General features: G+C 41.2%; 1 protein-coding gene across 1 annotated transcript; it reads right to left on the bottom strand.

Moving 5' to 3' along the window:
• Positions 1-5,071: 5,071 nt before the first annotated feature.
• tmem198aa (transmembrane protein 198aa) lies at positions 5,072-18,487 on the bottom strand. Its single transcript, XM_084544054.1, has 6 exons — positions 18,277-18,487; positions 13,702-13,940; positions 13,205-13,417; positions 10,944-11,067; positions 6,550-6,860; positions 5,072-5,339 (listed from the first exon to the last, which is right to left on the bottom strand). Exons 1-6 carry the CDS (start codon positions 18,413-18,415, stop codon positions 5,187-5,189), a joined length of 1,179 nt encoding a protein of 392 aa, XP_084400180.1. The 5' UTR covers positions 18,416-18,487; the 3' UTR covers positions 5,072-5,186.
• Positions 18,488-20,124: the final 1,637 nt, after the last annotated feature.

Genomic DNA, 20,124 nt, shown 5'->3' with positions numbered 1-20,124 from the left:
GCAGTGACGTAATCAAAATGGTCCACCGACAACGCTGTATCACTGATGAGGTTCGTGGTACACGGTGAAATCACCGGTCTTTCGTTAGCGAAACAAGGGTTCGATTCCCATTTGTTCTTTGTTATTTATTTTATTGTTATATCTTATAATAAACTTTAAACCACATATCCATGTAATGTAGTCGAAAAGGAATGTGCATGGCAAATCAAGTCCCATACAAGCATGAACCAGTATGACACGTCTCCATTGCACTACATTTTATTGTCCACTAGATATCCTAATAGAGCACTGTGTCATTGAAGCTCCGAGTAATGAACCTTTTTTTGAATCACGTGTCGAGGCTTCAACAAAGCCTCGATTGCCCATCACTAATAACATCACTAGACTAGAGATCGAAAACACTGGGAACACAGAGAAACAGTAGAAAACAGTATGACAAGACAGAGGACAAAGGGAAAAGCAGGACTATATATACACACAAGGGCAGGGGAGACACAGGTGAAAACAATCAGGGCGGGGCAGACAATTACAAAGGCGGGAAATCACAGGACAGGAAGGTGACGAGACACAGGTGAAACCAATCAAGGCAGGGAAGGCAATCGCAAAGGCGGGAAGATACAGGAAGGGACACAAGACAGGAAACAGGAAAGAGCTTAACAAAATAAAACAGGAAACTGAAAAACATGAAACATGAACGAAACTCAAAACATGAACACAGGAATCAAAACACAGAACCATGACAGCACCACTTGCTTTGCTGAATAAGCACCATCACTGTGAGCGCTACAGTTGGTCCCTGCACCAGCACTTCACTCCACGCAGTAGCTGCACTGAAGAGTGAACACGAGTATCATTGGTGTATTCACTGCAGATGGGGAATTTGCTCATATTTAATCTGCAAATACTCTAGACAGAGCAAATATGACTCATTCTTTTTCATTTCCTCATTACAGTATCTCAGTGAGTCCAAACAGCTCTGGGAAGATGACATGCAAACAAAAAGAGGCAAAATGAAAGCGCATAGATTAATAACATTTTCGATGATTTATAAGCTGGGCTTAATTTTAGATACAGAACGCCTTTTATCTGATTTAAATGTAGACCCTAAATTGTATCAGAAATTAAACACACACAGCTTCCCAGAATTTGCTGTTTACATAATGAGATAGAGGCAGCATGGAGGTTCATTGTTTGGCTTTCAGTTTATTCTTTATTACTTTCCTTCTCTCAAAAACATCAGAATTTATTATATCTTGGATGCAAAATTCCTACAAGGGTATGAGTCAGTTTTAAAAGGGAAACCTGCACAGTGCAAGACAGATCAGTGAGCCAAAATCACCATGGTCAAAAGTAAATTCATCGACATGTATTCCACGATTTGTTTACGGATTTAAGGAAAGTGAGATGTTGGATTAAAAAAATGCCACAAGCACATAAAATAGGATCTGGGTTTGTTTGAAGTGTGAGCTCTATAGCATGTGTCAGGTGCTTGATTGCAAGTGTTCAGGTAATTATTATTCTAGTATGTTAACTCTATTATTATTTAACTCTATTATTATTCAGATAGCACACGTTTCTTATTAACTGCTCCTTCCCACTGCATTCATCATCCAATGTGGGCAGTGTTCGCTTTTGAAAATGATACTGGCTTTCTCAGCCAAGTGTAACATTCGTCTGTCAACATTTAATTCGCTCCCATACAGAATTAAAGGAGTTGCAGCCCTTTTTAAATTATCAGTTGCCGTGCCGATCTCGGTGCGGGGAAAAGTGAACAATGGCTCGGTAATGAGCTGTTGCAGGTCACGCTTTGTTTCCATCAGAAAGGAGATTAGCGCAGCAGCAGAAGAATTACACTCTGAGCAGTTTGTTTCTGAAGCCAATGGACTGAAAATGTCAGTGGAGATAAAAAAATAAAATAAAAAAGAAATAGAGCGGATGGAGGATGGAAGAAGAAGGGAGAGAAAAGAAACATAGAGGCATTAAATGAGCCTGCAAGACAGAGACGGTGGAGCGGGGACAAATGAAATGAAAAGGTTATTCAGAGTCACACAGAAAAAGACAAGGGGGGGTTTCAAGAGAGATAATTACAGAGAACAATATAAAGAAGACAGAATGAGAGTGCTGTTCCAGTAATTAGTGGAGCCTCATTGGAGAGAACGCTCTGTTCTCATTGCGGCTGTCAAAGGTAACAGCTTCCTAGTCATTAGAGGTCAACAGAGAAGGCCAGCATGCTCCTTTGTTCTGTTTCCATAGAATAAAGTCAGTATACTTCTATCAGCACAGTCATGTGGCTCTAACTGCATACCACAGTCTCTATGTAGAGACTAGTGTGTGATTTTGCTGCAGTGTCCCGCTCACGTTAACCTCACTGAGGATTCACAGTTTAGTCACTGAGGAACAATGCTTATAGGGCGTGTGCATGTGTGTGCATCTGAGTGTTTCCTGTCTGTAACTCTGTACACACGCACACAAATAAAACTCAGAGAGTGGAGACAGTACAGACAACAAGACCCTTAGATTGTAGAATCACAATGTTTATCATATGTTAGGTCCATATAAATCCATGCTCAATAATAATAATAATAATTATAATAATAATAAGCAAATTATTTGTATAAATTTGAAGTGGGTGGTTGGATATTGATGAATCAGAGTCAAGGCTCAGTTTGTCTGATCATTTCATCATTACATGTTGAAACACCAGGATGAGAAGTGCATCCAACACCCAGCTAAATAAAACCAACTGGACATACAGGTAGTATCACAACAGAACAGGTCGACTCCGTTAGAAAATAATCAGCTGCATATTTTACACACGTGACCATGGCGTAAACATGAAAGTTTGTACATTTAAAAACTATGTACATGTCAATATCTACAATCAAAATGTATTTCATTTGCAGCGACAGGCAATCACGAGAAAATAACAGAGAGAGGAAAAGGAAACGGAAAAAAGAGATTAGTGAAAGTATTATTCTATTTTTTCTTACAAGCAAGAAAAGGGTCATTGTTCAGAAGACTGATGATGTTCCAAGTGCACTACAGTAAAAAGCACAAAAAAAAAAAAAGTGACCAACACAGGAGTGAAGTGTAAGCAGAACCGAAATAACACTAAAACAGCCACCACTGCAAAACATTATTGGAGTAACACTGTACAGCAGGACAGAAGGTGACTTAACAGGCAGAATACGAGTCAGAGAGAGGGAATGATTCAGATGCCTTTTCAACAAAAAAAAAGCCCTTTACCTGAAGAGAAGAGAAGATGTATTTCCACAATTTTTACTTCATTCGGTACGTAAACTGGAAATATGAGGCTGCCACACAACAATGACAACAATGACACAGGATTCTCATGCAGTAATGGGTTACGATAAAAATGTTTGGTCCTCCAGTCACAAAGAACAAATATCCAAGCACCACCTTGCCACCTGGTTTAGTGGCACCTTAGAACTGAAGTACAGTTTTGTTCATCCAGACCTTAGAAATAAAGTAAAATCTACAAAAACGTACATAAAACACACAATTCAAGTAGCCTCAGTCGGCTGGAGTTTCAATACATTTCTTCACTTTTGTATTATTGGCTCGTTCATTTGTATTTTCATATTAGTTTTTAACCTCGAACTCCCTCTCCTGTCTGCATGTTTAGTACAACAATATCAGTGTAAGGAGCACATTTGAATTTCAAAGCAAGTAACGCACAAATGCATGTACACACAGACCTATACGCTCACTTATGAAAAGAAAACAAGGTCCAGCAGTAAACATTAGAGGGCGCCATTTGCAAACGATTTCATTTCCTCCTCGTTTATTCTTTTACAGGAGATATTCGTCCTCCTCATCACTTAACGCTTCATCCAAAGTTAAAGAATCTGCATTTTTAACTGGAGCAGAATACTGGCAAAGAAAGAGGAGGAGAAATACAGCATGTTCCGCATACATTAAATTCATCCCCCTGTCCTTGGCCGGTATGTGGTATGATCCATCAGCCACAGGGCGCATGTGTCCACTCACACACACACACAAACACACTGTTTTAACATTTTTACAGTCGCACTCAAATTTCACAACAACTTGTAAATTTCAAATTCGGGGACATGATGCACTTAGAGACATGTTGACAATTATAATTGCACAGCTGCCACAAGTGTTTGAAATCTAAAGGAAACAAGAAGGGAGGAATGTGTCTCCTGCTCAGGTCTGTGATTTGAACAACTGGCGATCAAGGATTCAAGGAAAGTAATTGGACGTAAACTCATTCTCCTCAGAAAATGGCACCAACGCAGGTGACAGCACATTAACTCATGAGAGATATAACGCAAATATTGTCTTTGGCGTGAACCGTTGAATCCCATTCACACCTCAGACTGGTCCACGTGCACCTTGGAGCAGCGGCGGCCTTATTGTGCTGCCACATCTGGGTTTGCAGGCTGTCAGAGAAGATAAAACGCTGACTTCATGAATACTTGGCTGCACACGGTGACCTTTCAGTGGAGAAAACCATGAGCTGCCTTTGAGTTCCAGTATTTGCTGTGTTTTTTTGTTGTTTTGTTTTTTTTCGTGCTGTTTTTCCCCAGAGCGCTCTTATCAGAACCCTTAAAGCAAATCAATTCATCCTTTAATTACCTTCGAAGTTAAGATACCAGAGAAGGTTTATTAAAAGAACTTTTAGCTTGACTCCATGTGATGCACTTTTATCTGAAACGGTGTGGCACTCCTATGGAAGCAGTGTTTTGAGTTTTCTTTCCCCTCTACTGGAAATTGCTTCTTATGGCTTGAGGCAACCAAAGAAAATCTTCAAATCAAATGTTCAACAGAGACAGTTAACTTAATTCCACACAAGACATGTCCATCTTTTGCAGTGTCCTCCAGGTAAATACAATAACAGAGCCAAACAGAGTACGAGATGACTCATAATTCTTGCTCTTTCCAACAGAAAAGTCTCCTTCTTCATTTTGACGTTCAAAAAGAATAAAACTAGACTGAACAAATAAATACAACCTTTAACAGGTATGAGAGGAGAAAACCAGAGTTGGTCACACCACCTTTTGGGACATACTGAGGCCCTGTCTCGTTAATAGGCAGTTGATTATGTTGGCACAGTGAGGTTAGGTTTCCTGTCCCTAACTGACTGACTGAGTGTTTTGAAGTAGCCCGTGATTGTGTGCGGATGTGTGCAATCTGCTGCCTCAGATGCGAACGGGGGGTCCGCTGGGGGCTGTGAGTGGCACTTGAGAGCCGCAGTCGTAGTCGAGTTCGGCCATCCGGGAGCGGCTCATCATTCGACTGTGGGAGTAAGCCCGTCTGTCGGTCTGTCTGTCCCTGAAACTCCTGATGTAGCTCTGTGGACAGAAAGGAGATGGTTTGTTCATGAATAACATAATTTACACTCATGTACAACCATGAGCACAGACACCCTTGAGGACTCGGACTCTTTTGGTATTTACAATCGTGAGAGTGGACAAGCTCATAGTTGACAAGATGGGACGTGTTTGCTGACGTTTGTAGAAAATGGTGGAGGCTACAAAGAACATTTTATGGTGATTGGTGCGTAAGTGTATCACATATTATATACATTTAAAATATTGTAATTTAGGAAAGAGGTTTTCTTAGTAATTGAATAACATGTTTGAGAAAATATTGACTTGACCCTTCTATTATGACTTTGCATAGCTTACCTATGCCATACCATAGGTACACCTGCTTAAGTCTGATGCCTATGTCCTCAGAAGTTTAACTACATGCAGCAACGACGCAGACTGCCACAGCTGTGATTGGTGTTAAATGTCCACATCTCTCAATGGCCGGATAAGCACAAAAAAAAACTTCTTCTGCCTTCTACACACCATTAGCTCTAATGCTCAGCAAAAGTAAACGTTGTTCAAATCGTATTAGCTCCATCTCCAACATTAGCTGCTCAGTTCCAGTCACTATTGTTTGAAATAACGTCAACACAGCTGACTAGACACTGTTTTAGCTGCGTAATTACCAGACAATAAATGCATACACCCGCTACGATCCCTTGCGGCAGCATAAACCGAGCTTAACTTTAAGTTACCTGGTTGTTAGCTTGCTAAACTGTTAGCCTCAGTGGCGTATGCATGGCAACAGTTGCCTTGCAGTAGTGTTTTCATGACTTACTGCTAATGCTATCACTCTAATGTAGAGTTCAAGTACAGAACTTCTCCTGATGTAACCAAAGGGCAGCTAGCTTCATTCTGGCCAAGGCAACAAACCCCGCTGACCTATATCTGTGAACCTCATTTGTTTTATTTATATAAAAATACATAAAGAAGACAATATGTGGTTTTACTTGGATTTATTTGTGTGACTTGTCTTGGCTCGGAGCAATGACTTTCTGCAATCTCTGGTTTCCAGGCAACCTAACTTAGAGACTGATGCAAATGCAGTCAAATTAAAGCTGAAACTTTAATGTGGTATTTTATTTGAAAGTGGATGTGCGTGGGGACCAAAAGGTGTTTAAATATTTACAGTCTGGTCTGTATGTATCAAGAACCTTCATTTCGTCTTAAGAATAAAGAAGCACGTTACCGGTGACAGGACATCTCCATCAAAGCGCCTTTTAGGGTTGACCTTGCGGTGGTAGCCGGGTTCAGTCTGAGGAGGCGGGGCGACTTTCGGTGGCTGAGAGCTCTGGGTTTGGTGATGGGGGTGTGACGCTGCTGGGTGGTGGTACGGCTGGTGGTGGTGGTGGTGATGGGTGTGGGCCTTCTGCTTGAGGCCGCCGGTCTTCTGGGTCTGTCGTTTCTTCTTCTTCTTGGTCTCCTTCTCCTTTTTCAGCCTCTCTTCCCTCTGACGGATTCGCATGAGCTGGACCCTCCGCTGCTGTCGACTCAAAACCACTTGAGGTGGAGAGGGCAGGGTTGTGACAGTGCGAGGAGAGAAGGGGGGAAAGAGAACAATAGATAATCACCAGGGAGTGACAGCATGATAAACAATACAGCTTTTATGGAGAAACAAGAGCGGCTGATTAAGTCAAGCGGAAAGTGCATATTTAAAATCACCGACAGAGGGAAAAACAACCGAAACGTTCAATCAGGTGACATTTTCACGGGGGGTTATTTTCTTGTAAATGCAGGCTATTAAAATATAAAGGAAGAAAATACTGATACCCATTTCCTGACTTCCTCCATTCTGTTCAGTGTTGGCAGATAATTCTCCTCACTGCATGCACTTCTCCTGAGCTGCTCAGTCTCCTGACATATTGTGAGTGGGTGAGTGTGTTCGTGTTATTTTCACACCGTTCCCAGCAAAGGATGTCTCGCTGTCCACTGAATACTGTATGATTATTTTTAGGCATGGATGTTTGTAGGCATTTTGATTGAGTGGTCTGATGTACTATACAGGTTGCAGCGTCAGGGAACCTTTTCATGGTCACTAAGTCAGGTCAGAATGTTTCCGCAATTCAAATGCACCGTGTAGGTCACAGTTGTCGAGCGTGTGGAAGTGTTATGAGGTCTATTGTTGTTTCTTTGTGCAGGCGGACAGCAAAGCACCATCTGCCAGGGAAACTGCTTAATAATACCTCCCCCCTCCTCCCTTTTCTTTTTCTCAGCTCACCCCACCTCAGGCCCCTCTGGCCACATGCCTGTGTGTGTGTTTGCTCTGGTGTATCGGTCTTTGTGGGGGCTAACATAAGCCTTAGAGACCATTTTGGCCAGTCCCTGATTATTTAAAGAGCTGTTTGAGGGTTTAGATTCAAGTTAGAATAAGGCTCTGGGTCACAGCTGAGGAAATATACACTGATCAGGCACAACATTATGACCACTGACAGGACACACTCAAAAGGCTCATGCCCATTCTCTGATGAGTCAGAACTGTCTTTGAGGAACAAGGGAGACCTACACAATATTAGGAAGGTGGTCATAATGTTATGCCTAATCAGTGTGGATTGCAGTATGTTGATGGGGGTCCTCACGTGAATAGAAGAGCAGAAAAACTCTGCACGCTCTAGGAGATGAAGAAAAAAGACAAATCTAAAAAGCTAATTCATTCATGTTCGTGTCCTGCACGCTGTTCAATAAGCTGACAGATGATTTTCCTCCCTGCTCTACTTGGGTGCCCTGCTTACCCATTGTGCCCCAGTTTATTACCCTCATCCTACCCTTCCCCCAGTACACCTGCTCCCTCTTTACTCCAGCATTCCCCATCCGTAATTCTCGGTCAATACGCCGCTCTTCCCCGCAAAAAAGTACAAGTTCAGCAGTTGAAGGCTACAAACAAAAAACTCAATTCAACAGCCCCCACTGTACATGTTAATTTAAGTAATAACCCGGCTCTTATCAGCAAACGGCAGGACCTGCAGTCGTCCTTCGTGCCTCAGCTTCCCCCCTCGATTCATTTCCCTGACCAAACAACATCTTACCGCTACACACAAAAATGGATGTTCTGTTCTATTTATTTATTTTTTTCTTATTTTTCTATTTTCATTTTCTTACTGCTGCAATGTAAAGGAGCCACAACCACATGCTTTTCTAGTATAAAGGTATAATGGGATGGAATAACAAAGGGTTTTTTGTTCATTCCTTTTTCTGCAGAGTTACTAGTATTATTTTTATACTGAATTCATCCATTCTGAGGAAATGAGCACAGTATAAATTAGGGGTATGGCTAAACAAAGCCACAAGTGTCTAACTAAAATCGACTGTATTGTATTTGCAAGTTTGCAAGTTTTGTTTCTATTTCTGTGCTTTGAATTTACCACAATATATTCCTACAGCTGTTCAGTTTTTAGCCTACCTCCACTTCCTTTGTTTTTCAATGAACCTTTTAATGCCTTTCTAGGACTCATTCCTCCATGTGCAACTGCACATTTTTAAAAATCGCATTAAAGAGCTTCCTCCATCTCTTCGAGCCTCTGACTTGAAGCCACGGTGGCCTGCTGTTTAATCCCATTATTTGAGGCCGTGTGTGACTTCTTCTAAGACACTGTACGGCTGTGTACGTCTCACACGGGCAGTCGAATGCACCAGGTGCGTATGTGCGATCGAGTTACGTGCACGTGTTTCAATTTTCCCCTAGCCTATGAGTGAGTAAAAGACTATGCCCCAGCATATTTCTGTCTCCGTCCTGGTCTGTCTGCGTGTGTGTGTACGTGTCGTGTATTGCATCTGTGTGACGCGTCTGTGTCTGGGTGTAGATGTGTGTGTGAGCTTGCCGTCTGTGTTGTGTTGTGGTTGCCTTCAGAACAGATTAAGGCTGTTTCTGTCAGTGACACATTCTGGTGACAACACTAATGTTGGTATTTTCAGACTCCCCTACACCACTGCAAACACACACACACACACACACACACACACACACAGTTTCCTGCCCTTAGTAATGGTTGTGATTTCTAAAGCAATGGCACCGCATATTCAATAAACTTTGGATTTGTCACACCAGCTTGTAGCGGCCTTGTTAGGATCAATACCGCAACAGGTTTGAAAACAGACAGCTGCTAAACAGACCTTGTAGATTATCCCCAGCGTTTTCTGCCGGACATGGTGAAGTGAGCACCACTTTCCTTTAATCGGCTGCCTTAGAGCAAATCCATAATGACTCACAGGTTGCAGATTGGTGCAAGAGATTATCTGAATGCATGTTTATTTTAATAAACTCCAAATTTAGATAAATTCTGTTTAGCTATTTTTATTTTTATTTTTTACAAATCCATTAGCTTTACTAGGATAGGAGTAGGGTGCTGTGTCCGGGCATGTTATGGAGACATGTTCTCTTTGTTCATCCTTTCAACCTCACACATTCTCACCTGCCCTGGGCCCTGAATTTAAATGGACTTTTCCGAAGCTGCATTCAAATATTCACATCTGCAAAGCCTCCATCCGTTGGTGCATTAAAAAAAAAACACCAAAATACTGGGAAGGAATAACCAAAAAATATGAAAGGATTCTCAAAATATTGCCAAGAATGTTAACACTTTGCCGAAGAGGAAAATATGTTGTCTCAATAAAAGCGAAATGATGCAACAAAGTGCAATGGAAACAAACCGCAACAAACAGTTATGATGAGCTTGTGCCTTAAACATCCGCTGACACGTCCACTTGGGGAAAGGAAAGAAAAATAATACTAGCAGTGTTTGGTGCCATGCTAAAAATGTGAATGTGAAAATATGAATGCCACAAGTTGTTTGACTGGGGCTTTTACTATGTCATCTTGAAGCACTCATTTCTTTTAAAGATTCTCAGTGATTCAGGTCACGGTACAGCCAACAACAGGTGTGAGTATCCATAACAAAAACCTAAACCCAGTGGTTAGCTCCTGTCCAGTGGTTTAAAAAACACCAAGTACCAACTCCAGATATTCATATAATAATATGGGATTGAAATGTACATGAATTTGCATTTTCTTTTGCCAGATTTTAGAGAATTTGGTCAAAATTAACACCACATTTGCTTTCAAGACAGTCCTGTATATGAACCTGTATTTACCTGCCTGTGTCCTCTCTCTAGCACCGTTTCTGTGAATCTGCTCATGTGTTGAGACACGCTGTCTGACTCTGAGCTTCCGTCTTGTTTTTTCTCCCCGTAGGATTTTCTTGTCTGGGCTGACTTCAAATCGGTGAGTAAAATTCGTTGTTGAAAGGAAAATCTATACAACCTGCACGGCCTGCATGCCTCTCCGCGTTTGATTTCTCTGGCTTGTTGCTGATGTATTAAATATCACAAGAAACCCTCAACACCAAAAGAGACAATTGTTTTACTGCCTGCATTTTTTTTTTTTCCAAGGGGGAGTGAGCGTAACAAAAAGAAAGAAACTAATTATAAAAAGTGTTAACTGATCAGTGAAATGTTGTCCTTTCCAACGCCCTTGAAGCTTCGAGCAACACAAAGTGAATGAAAAAACACGACCATCAAACATGAACAGTAAGTTAGCTTGTCAGCCTTCTCCAGAGAGTCTGGCTGTACATGTGAAGCAGCATTACTCACCTTCTGTGTGAGAAAATCCCTCAGCAGTGACTTTCCATTGGATCAGCACTCCGAGCAGGGCCAGGACAGGCCACACCCCCATGATGACCCACGTAAACCAGCACACCGGCTTCTTTGGTGCCACCTGCAAAGATCACAGGTACAATTAAATAAATGGGTGCTGATAAACCATCAACAACTAAACCACAGCCGTTTGTCGAAACAAGTTATTCTTGCACAAGAAAGCAAAACTTATAATTGATAATAATTAGATAAGGGATGATGATGCATTTTGTTAAATGTTCTGAAACCTATAAATGAGTTTTTAAAAATTAAAAGTTAATAGGCACATATGAAAATGGACTTTCTAAACATGCCACCTTTGAAAATGTGCTAATGGCTGGGAAATAGAATAATTTTCAAGTCACTAATCTACAGATTACAAACAGTGAGTGACAACTTGAAGGAAAGGCCTAAAAACTATATGACAACTGTTGAGAATGCGGATGAAAGATCTGTAGTCACTATAGAAGGTATTTTGGAGCTACATGTGATAAACTGCAGCTCTTACCCAATAAAAACTAAAATAACTGGGAATGTTTTTTTTACTGTATTCTCACTAATTTTAACATCTTAATGTCTTATTGGTGTGCACCAAGACCAGCAAAACAACTCTTCTCTTCTTATAGTTTCCATTCCAACCTAACAGGAGAAGACCCTCCTGGCACTCCATGGCACATGGGTCCTGTTGACCCTCCATGGCACATGTACTGTACAAACGTCTGTGAAAGTTCCCAGTCGTCCAGGTCATGGTACATCCAAAAAAGGTTCAAAAAAGGCAACTGGACTTGTAGAGTTTTTTGAGAAGACGTTTCACCACTCATCCGAGTAGCTTCTTCAGAGGTAGAGAGGCATAGTAAAACATAGTAAAGAAGCTACTCGGATGAGTGGTGAAACGTCTTCTCAAAAAACTCTACATGTCCAGTTGCCTTTCTTTTTAACCTTTTTTGGATGTACTGTACAAACCTTATCATCAAACCATGTCATTGATTCATGCAGAGAGAGAGAGAGAGAGAGAGCGAGAGAGAGAGAGAGAGAGAGAGAGAGAGAGAGAGAGAGAGAAAAGAGTATAAGCTGTGTCCCTTCCTCTCTCTCTTCTCCTCTGTGTCCGCCCTTTTCACTACGGGAACTGTCTCCATGTTTCTCTCCCTCTCCTCGACATGAGAATAGTTTTGCCTCGTTTGTGTTTGTGTGGTCTTCGCAGAGGTGAGGAGGTGATGTAGTTAATATCTTATCCATCTGGCGACAAATGGAAGCGGCTTGACGGCTTCCTGGGTGACATTCTCTGTGACGGTTTATAATTTTGTCATCTTTATTGTCTATATTTTAAGTGTCGCTTTTCTGCACACCAGACGTCCAGGTGACATTTGTTCTAAGCTGCTGTTACTGAAGAGTTATTCCAATTTTTAGATTTTCAGGAACTTTTTTCTAATCTGAATAAAGATTCAAAAGACTGAAGGTTGTGTATTCTGTGTAAATTTGTAAGCTGATGGAGATAAACGTGTTATTTGAAAAGTGATGCTTTGATTTGTCATGTATTTTTAAGTACAGACATATACAAGATTTTGTATAAGTTTTAGATTTGTTGTCTAAAAATATTTCAATAAAAAAATATTTAATAAATCTGTCTCCTTCTTTGAAGTCAGTTCAGCACTAGGCATTCTGTTTCACTACGATTTTGCTTTCATATCCTTTTTGGATTAGTTTGATGACAAACGTTGTCTTAAATCCTCTCAGTTAGTTCAAAAACTGAAAACTGACTGCATACTGACTGCATTCCCATGATTTACCATGACAGCACAGCTGTACAGGCATATGCCACTGAATATTTTACCCATATTACTCACTCTTAAGCCTGTCTTTCTGTCATCCATACGCATATCAAATGCAAAATTCTTGTTCTCAGATGAACACTCAGATATTAAGCTGCTCCTTTCTAATTTCAGCCTGCAGGCACACCTCAACCTCATGGTAAAGTTTTGCAGACAGTGCATCAAAGTGAAATGTCTAAATTCCCTGGTGTTGCCGCTCTATAAAGTAGCTAATATCAGAGGTTTATCTGTCAGTCGACCAAATCTGTCTATAACTCTATCTTGAACACCCACACACCCACAGTCTATATACACATACACACATTTAAAAAAAATAACATCCCGCCTCAAGGTGACTGGCCTATCTCTCCCCCACTCACACTCAGAAACTTGAAACACGGACGTGCTTACCCTGAGTCTCTCGTAGACGTAGTGTACCAAGGCAAACAGCTCTATAAAGTAATCCACGGTGACAGTGATGATGGCCGAGCCGAACGTGGCGGTAGAGAGGGTGACGAAGCATCGCTGCCACTGAAGAGTGAGGACGGCAAATAGCGTCCCAGAGCCCAGGAGAATACCCAGAGGAACCCACACTGTCCTGGGGTGGTAGAACTCCTCCATGACCTGAGAGATGGAGAAAGGAAACGGTGATATGTTGTATAATTGTGTGGGACTGTTAGTGACAGACGAGCAAAGAATATAAAAGGCCTTTTGTTTATACCCATCTACATCTCAGACTAGTCCACGGACAACCACAACCACACTTTCTGGAAGGAGCAGCGCCAAGAAGGCTTCTCTCTGTTAAAAGTTTAATGTTTGCTTGTAAAGCTCATTAGCTAAACAACTCACATGTCAGTTCCCCGTGTAGATTAATCATTTATCTTACGCATAAATAGTCAAGAACTTACCACCAGCGACGCCACTCCAACCAGCAGTCCCAGCAGGAGGCCCACCATAAACAGTCCAACGCTGCGAACCAGCATGGTCACCAGGCCACAGAGGGTCCCGATGCCAAGGCCGATGCCCACGGACGCCTCTACACTCAGCTGGGTGTCCATAACCCGCTCCTTGTAGCACAGCATGAAGATGACCACGGAGCCAAACATTAGGCCCGTGAGAAACAACACGGCCTTGAAGCATCGGTAGCCTGGAGGAAAGATGAAAAACGCGGCACTGTTAGGATGGCAGAATCTGATCTGATGAGTAGCAAGCCTGAGCGATAGAAACATCATAATCAAACCACAAAGTGCTATACGGAACATTTCCTGCTGACATTGGTCGCGTTGAATAGAGCGATTGTACAATCACAACACAGACAGGGAGGGACATTCAGCTCTGGCCTTGAATGATCTGAGGCCATAAAGATCACACTGTATACACAAACATACGTTATCCAGTTATTGCATGTTGCATGTGTCTGGATTGCATGGCTGTAGCAACTCAAATGGGATTAGATTGTTTACTGACCAGTGTTAAAAACACTCATAACTAATGTCTCGTTATTAAATGGCACGAGCATTTTCTTCTCCAATTCATTATTTTGTTTTCTTTCTGTGATTACACTTTACTGCGCTTTTGTTCCAGTCTGATAATTAACTGTGGACTGATTCGTGGTTTTGCGGCTTTAACGGCTCTTGAAATTTAAAAAGGTGTTTCATAATACTTCAACAGACAAAAAAAATAAAAAAATAAAAATATTACAGGAAGTCTGCATAATGGAAAAATTAACAACCGCCATCATGTGGTGGATGAGAACAGATAAAATATGCTAATCATCATCATGTTACAAAAGGTCACACACATTCATTAGTCATCAGGCCTGCTGAAGAACAGCTGCTCTCCTTTTAGTGTTCCTATTCCCACCCTACGCTCTCCCTCTTGTCCTTCTGAGCCTTTTCTCCTTTCAGCGTGTTCCATTGCAATGAAGACAGGAACAAATGAAAAGGCTCGGCTTATCAACACGTTAAATATCCTTGGCCCTTGCTTCTGTGTTTATTAATGTTTGCATCTCGCATCATTTTTCTCCCGGTGTCTCTGCCCGTCTCTCTCTGACCGGACTCTGTCTCGAGGGGACCCAGCATCAGATTGTTATCTTTGTGTAATCAGGCATTGCACAGCTGAGCCGAACAATACCCTTCCTCTCGTCCAACCCGCTCTCCATGGCCCTCCCTTGCGACTCCATCTATTGGATACACTTCTTATGGCTTTCTTCATTCTTTCTGCTCAGTCTTTTGTGTTTCCCTAAGATGTCTTTCAGCCACCACGAGCGGTGAAAGCCACTGTATTCTTCACAGCTTTTTGCACTTCGTCTGAAACCGAATGCCTGAAGGAATACACGGAGTTACTGGAGCATTTCCGCAGCCTCCTCAACATTTGTGTGGTCAGCAGCTGTCACAAATTTCCCCACAACACTGTTCTTGCAGATTTTATTTGTTCGGTCAATCAATGACTGGATTCTGAAATATTATGCTTCTCCTTTACCACGCCAAATTATTTGTCCAATTTCCTTTTACCCATCCTCCCCTCTCATCTCCCTGTATCTCCCTCTACTAATCTACTCCTCTGCTTTTCCCTCCAACTGCCTCTTTTGTTCCTCGTCACTTTCCTTACTTTTCCTCCAGCCATCAAACCGTCCCATCTGTTCAGTCTGGCTTATTCAGCTCATGCCTCCATCCCCGTCTCTCCTGCCTCACCCACCTTGTTCCAGTAACATCACTCATCATCACTTTGTTTTTCCGGCTCAAATAAACAACAGTCAACCTTCTCTTTCCGAAACTGTAAAGCAAAACCTTCAGTGGCAAGGGAAAATCCTCCTGCTGATAAAATTAGAGAAGCAGAAATGTCATTTCTCACTGTTCAGATGCTACGGTGGGGTGTCTGAGAAACATCAACAATATAAACTGTGTCTCATTTGCAGAACAGTGATTATGCCACTGAGAGTTGCAGTGCAATTCTCGTACGGTGTCAAACAAACAGACAAGGAGTTCACATATTTGAAGTAAAGTCATGGCAGAAGCTATAAAAAAACTTTGTTAATGACTACAACTTCCTAAATAAAGAGGCCTCCGGAGCTGCTATCAGTTTTGAATGCTGATTGCATGCATTGTGATTGCTAGCAAGCTAATGCTAGTAATAAATGTGCATGAAGTACAGCTGAAGGCAAACTTGACATTTCCTGCCCTGCTATAGGTAAGATCTATGAATAGCAATGTTGTCTACATTTTTATGCAATCAACAATTCCAGTTTCAGGGTTGCCGGCCACCACGGTGTTGACATAGGCTGTCAACTTTGTGAAAGTTCTTTCTGGCAACCTGTTTGTAATGCAGGGATTGGCGCCAATGCTTTGCCAGGACAGATACAGTGAATGCTAATGCCGTCTGCATGCTTCAGTGGATCCCTCTCTCTCTCACCTAAATTTGCATGCAACAAGCTACTCAGAGCTCCAACTTCCATCAATATTCATCCAAAAAAAAAAGCAGCATACAGGTTGCAGTCTTTTTTAGAAGTACAATGATGTTTTTAATATGAACCTGGCAAACTTCTTAGGGGTTCTTCTGCAAATTTGTATTTATTTTTTTTATCAATTTAAATAACAGATATTACAAGAAAGCATCAGAAGAACATCTATCTAAACTGGAATGGCTAAATATTTTCATAACTTAAAGGTGAAAACTGCTTTATGGGGTTTCAGGTTAAGGCTTAACTGTCTCTGTGGGATGATGATGTAACTGTTTTTCGTTAAGAAATCACACTGTAAAAGAAAGGTCACGCCAAATCAACTGTCTAATTTTATTAACTGCAGGCCCTGGGGCTATGCGGTTACTCATGGATACCATGGCACCGATAGTTCAATTAGAAAGGTGTATATAAAGTACAAGGTACATAAAAAACCCATTAGCCTTTGTGAAATCATCAATAAGTCACAGAGAGAAGGCAAGATGAAGAACTAGCTGCACGTACAGTAAGTAGAGTAGACAGAAAACTGCAGATCCCTTTTTTCTGTAATTATTTATTGATTATTCCATGCTGTAATGACTTTACATCCAAACTAATTGGGGTGGTCCTTTAATAATTTGCTTTAACACATGAACTAACCCATGCATGCAGTACATATGAAATATGAGTCCATGCCTTAGAAGGATAAAGGCATATCCAAAAATGCTGACGATGAAAAAAGTGATGACGGCAATTTATGATGTTGATTTGATTTGTTGGAGGTGTAGACCATGAGGGCAGCATGGTCTAACCAATGAGTAAATACATACCATGGCCACGGTAGTTTGGCTGGGTAGAAATGAGAATTCAATACACTCACGCAGCCCAAAGCAAGAAGACCAGACCGCACTGCTCATAAATCAATAATATATAATATACATACAGCAGCAGAGCAGAGTGAACTAGAATTGATAGGAAAATGATGAACGGCCGAGATTTCACAGGTTTTTGGCAACATGTTTCAGCAATTTTTCAGTCACTGCTAGGCACTTAGAGGAAATCAATCGCTCTTCAGAGTTTCCATTGTGTCTGCCGTTAATGCTGCTGGCAGATGTGCATGTGCAAGTCTTCTAGTCTTTTTGAAATTCGTAATGCGTGCTGACAGCTGAAAATCAGAGAAAGTAAGGGAAGCAAAAGTTTAATGATAACGATGACACATTTGATTATTCTGTGAAGAAATATTAAAATGTAGTTTGACATTTTCGGCAAGAGAAGTTACTGCAACGGCCTTTTCCTTGACTGGGCACAGTAACTTCCCGGTTGCCTGACAGCTGCATGGTGATTGAGTGAGTGAACAACACACTGAATTTCTGAGTTTTAGACATACAGGTGGGTGGATTTGGATTTGGTTTCCCTGGTTCCGGTCTTTTCGCTAAGCTAACTGGCTGCTTTACGCTTTAAGTAACAATGTGAAACTGTTGTGGCCAACTTCTGGCAGTGAGGGTAGTCACACAAACAATGGCTTATGCCTGCAGTCCCTGAAGCCCCATCAACATATACAGCGATTTTCTCATTGCGCATCGCTTTGTATGTCACAGTCTGTTGCTAGTGGACGTACCAGGCTCTGGTTGCCTAGGTAACCCTCTTATATATTTCCAACAACAAATGTTTCTGAGTGAAACAAGTAAAACATGAAGACACTGCTAGTGTATGGATGGAGTTCTCCATTTGAAAAGAAAATGAATTCCTCCTGACCACCGGAGATGGTGAATTCATAGAACCCAAGTTACATTTGTAACTATCGTTTCATTCCTATCCAAATATTGATGACTTAAAATGCAGTCCAGTGTGGGACTTCTGCCACAGACACCATCATTTTAAAATGCTGGTGTACTGCAGAATACTTGACAGTGAGATGTTCCTGAAGCAGATTCACTGAAATCATATGGCAATGGGTTGAAGGAAGTGGAAATTCATTTGTAAATATATGTCTGTAAAAAATACTGTTTTCCAGAATTTACTGCTTTAGGACTAGATCATCACTTACCAAAGAAGCAATAGATGATTCCAAAGAGGCAGCACATGGAGCAGACCACAGAGGGCACGATCTCGTATCTCCTCTCAATCTCCTGATCGCACTTCAGCCCCACCTCAGCCAAACCCAGCAGCCGGCTTGTGGAAGTCATGATGACTGAAGCGGAGAGGGCAGGGTTCAGGTAGAAAGAGAGCAGGGCAGGGGTAAGGGATGGAGGGGGTGTGTAGGGATTTCTGGATCAGTGGGCCTCACCCATGGATACTTCCTGCAAACGAGAGAAAGAAAAAAAATAGTCATGAGTGAGAAAGTGCAGGCGTGAGAATGAATACGGGAAAGAAAGGAGAGAGTGATTATTGATTGCAAATTTTAAGTACTCAGCTTTGAGTGCTGACAGTGCAGTAAGCATGCTCCATAATTTTGAAAAAAAAGAAACATCTCAGCACAGCCACTCACACTTACAGTGTACTGCTGCAGTTTACATGTACAATAAAGAGGCTGCAACACATAGTTGTCAGCAGTTTGCATATATTTGACCAGTAGCCACATATCTGCAACACACATATAAAGGTTTGCCATGGAAAGATCTACCAGATTAATCTACATAAATTTGCATTTTGTTGGTAATCTGTGGCACAAGGACGAGGCCGTTTGAGGGCCTGGTATTAGTTGCACAGAGCTAGGATATTTAAAATGATAAAAAACAAAACTTAGTATTTTATAAATTATTTACTTTTTTTCAGCAGAGTAATTTCGCCACTTAATCATTCAGTTTGCATGAAACATTTAAAATCACCAAATTCATACATGCAACCTCTTTATGGCACAGCAACCATGTGGAACATTATCAAGCAACTATATAAAGTAGGATAATGAAACAAAAGGAATACTGGCAAATAACATATTTTAGTAAAACAATTTAAATGAAAATACTATTGTAACATGGGCATTAAAAAGATGCGACAAATGAACAGCGTATTTTGGCTCTTAGAGAGAAAAACCCAGATACAGATTATGATAAATAGAACTTTTTTTTTTTTTACTTTTAGGATAGAAAGGGCAAAACTTTCTAGTAAAGTTCAACATACAATATTAATGTAAAGCATGGTTGTATAGCACCAGTAATTCAGTGCAATTACTGCTTATAATTAGAATGCATAGAATATGATTTATTAATGCAGGGCAAATGGAGCTCCAGCCATTACGCTGTTTATCAGTTATGAGCAATTAACTGATTTCACGGTTCAGTTCCTGTTTCCAGAGTTGAAAGTTTGCCTTCCGTCTAAAGACATATGTTGCATAGACAGATAGATAGATCTCTACATGACAGTGTGCCAGAATTAATGTCATAATTGATGTTAATTCTGATAACTTTAGTCTTGATTGATCTCCTTGTGTCCTTTGGGTCGCTCAAAGGCACGAGATCAATTTTTAGACCCGCTGCTTGGAAACCTCTGGTGATTCTGTGGAACTCTGTGGGATGAAATTGTGCAGGGCTTCAACTTTTTTGTCTTTTTGGTGGTATTCCTGCCATCAGCTGACAAAATGATCAAAGTCTGCCATGCTTAACAGATTTTTGTGTGAAGATTGCCGAGGGCAAGTTCGGTAGATCACTGTGTCACCCTTTACACTGGCAAATTGCAGTTTCAGTAAGAAAGGAAATGTATAAAACTCTGAAAGCACATTTTTGAAAAGAAAAGTGTGCACAAAAACCCATGCAGCTGCAGAGTAAGGTTATGATTCATGGATTATACACCCACACACAGCTCCATTCAGGCACCAAATCCCGGTGGTTTAATTTCCAGCTGAGACACAAATTAGGACCTACAAAGTCTATAGACTCAACAGTGGATACATTTAAAC

This window comes from Chelon labrosus (genome assembly GCF_963514085.1).
Source record: "Chelon labrosus genome assembly, chromosome: 5".
In the NCBI taxonomy this organism is placed as follows: domain Eukaryota; kingdom Metazoa; phylum Chordata; class Actinopteri; order Mugiliformes; family Mugilidae; genus Chelon; species Chelon labrosus.
Note: the sequence above shows the minus strand (reverse complement) of the source record. Positions and strands in the feature narration are given on the sequence as shown.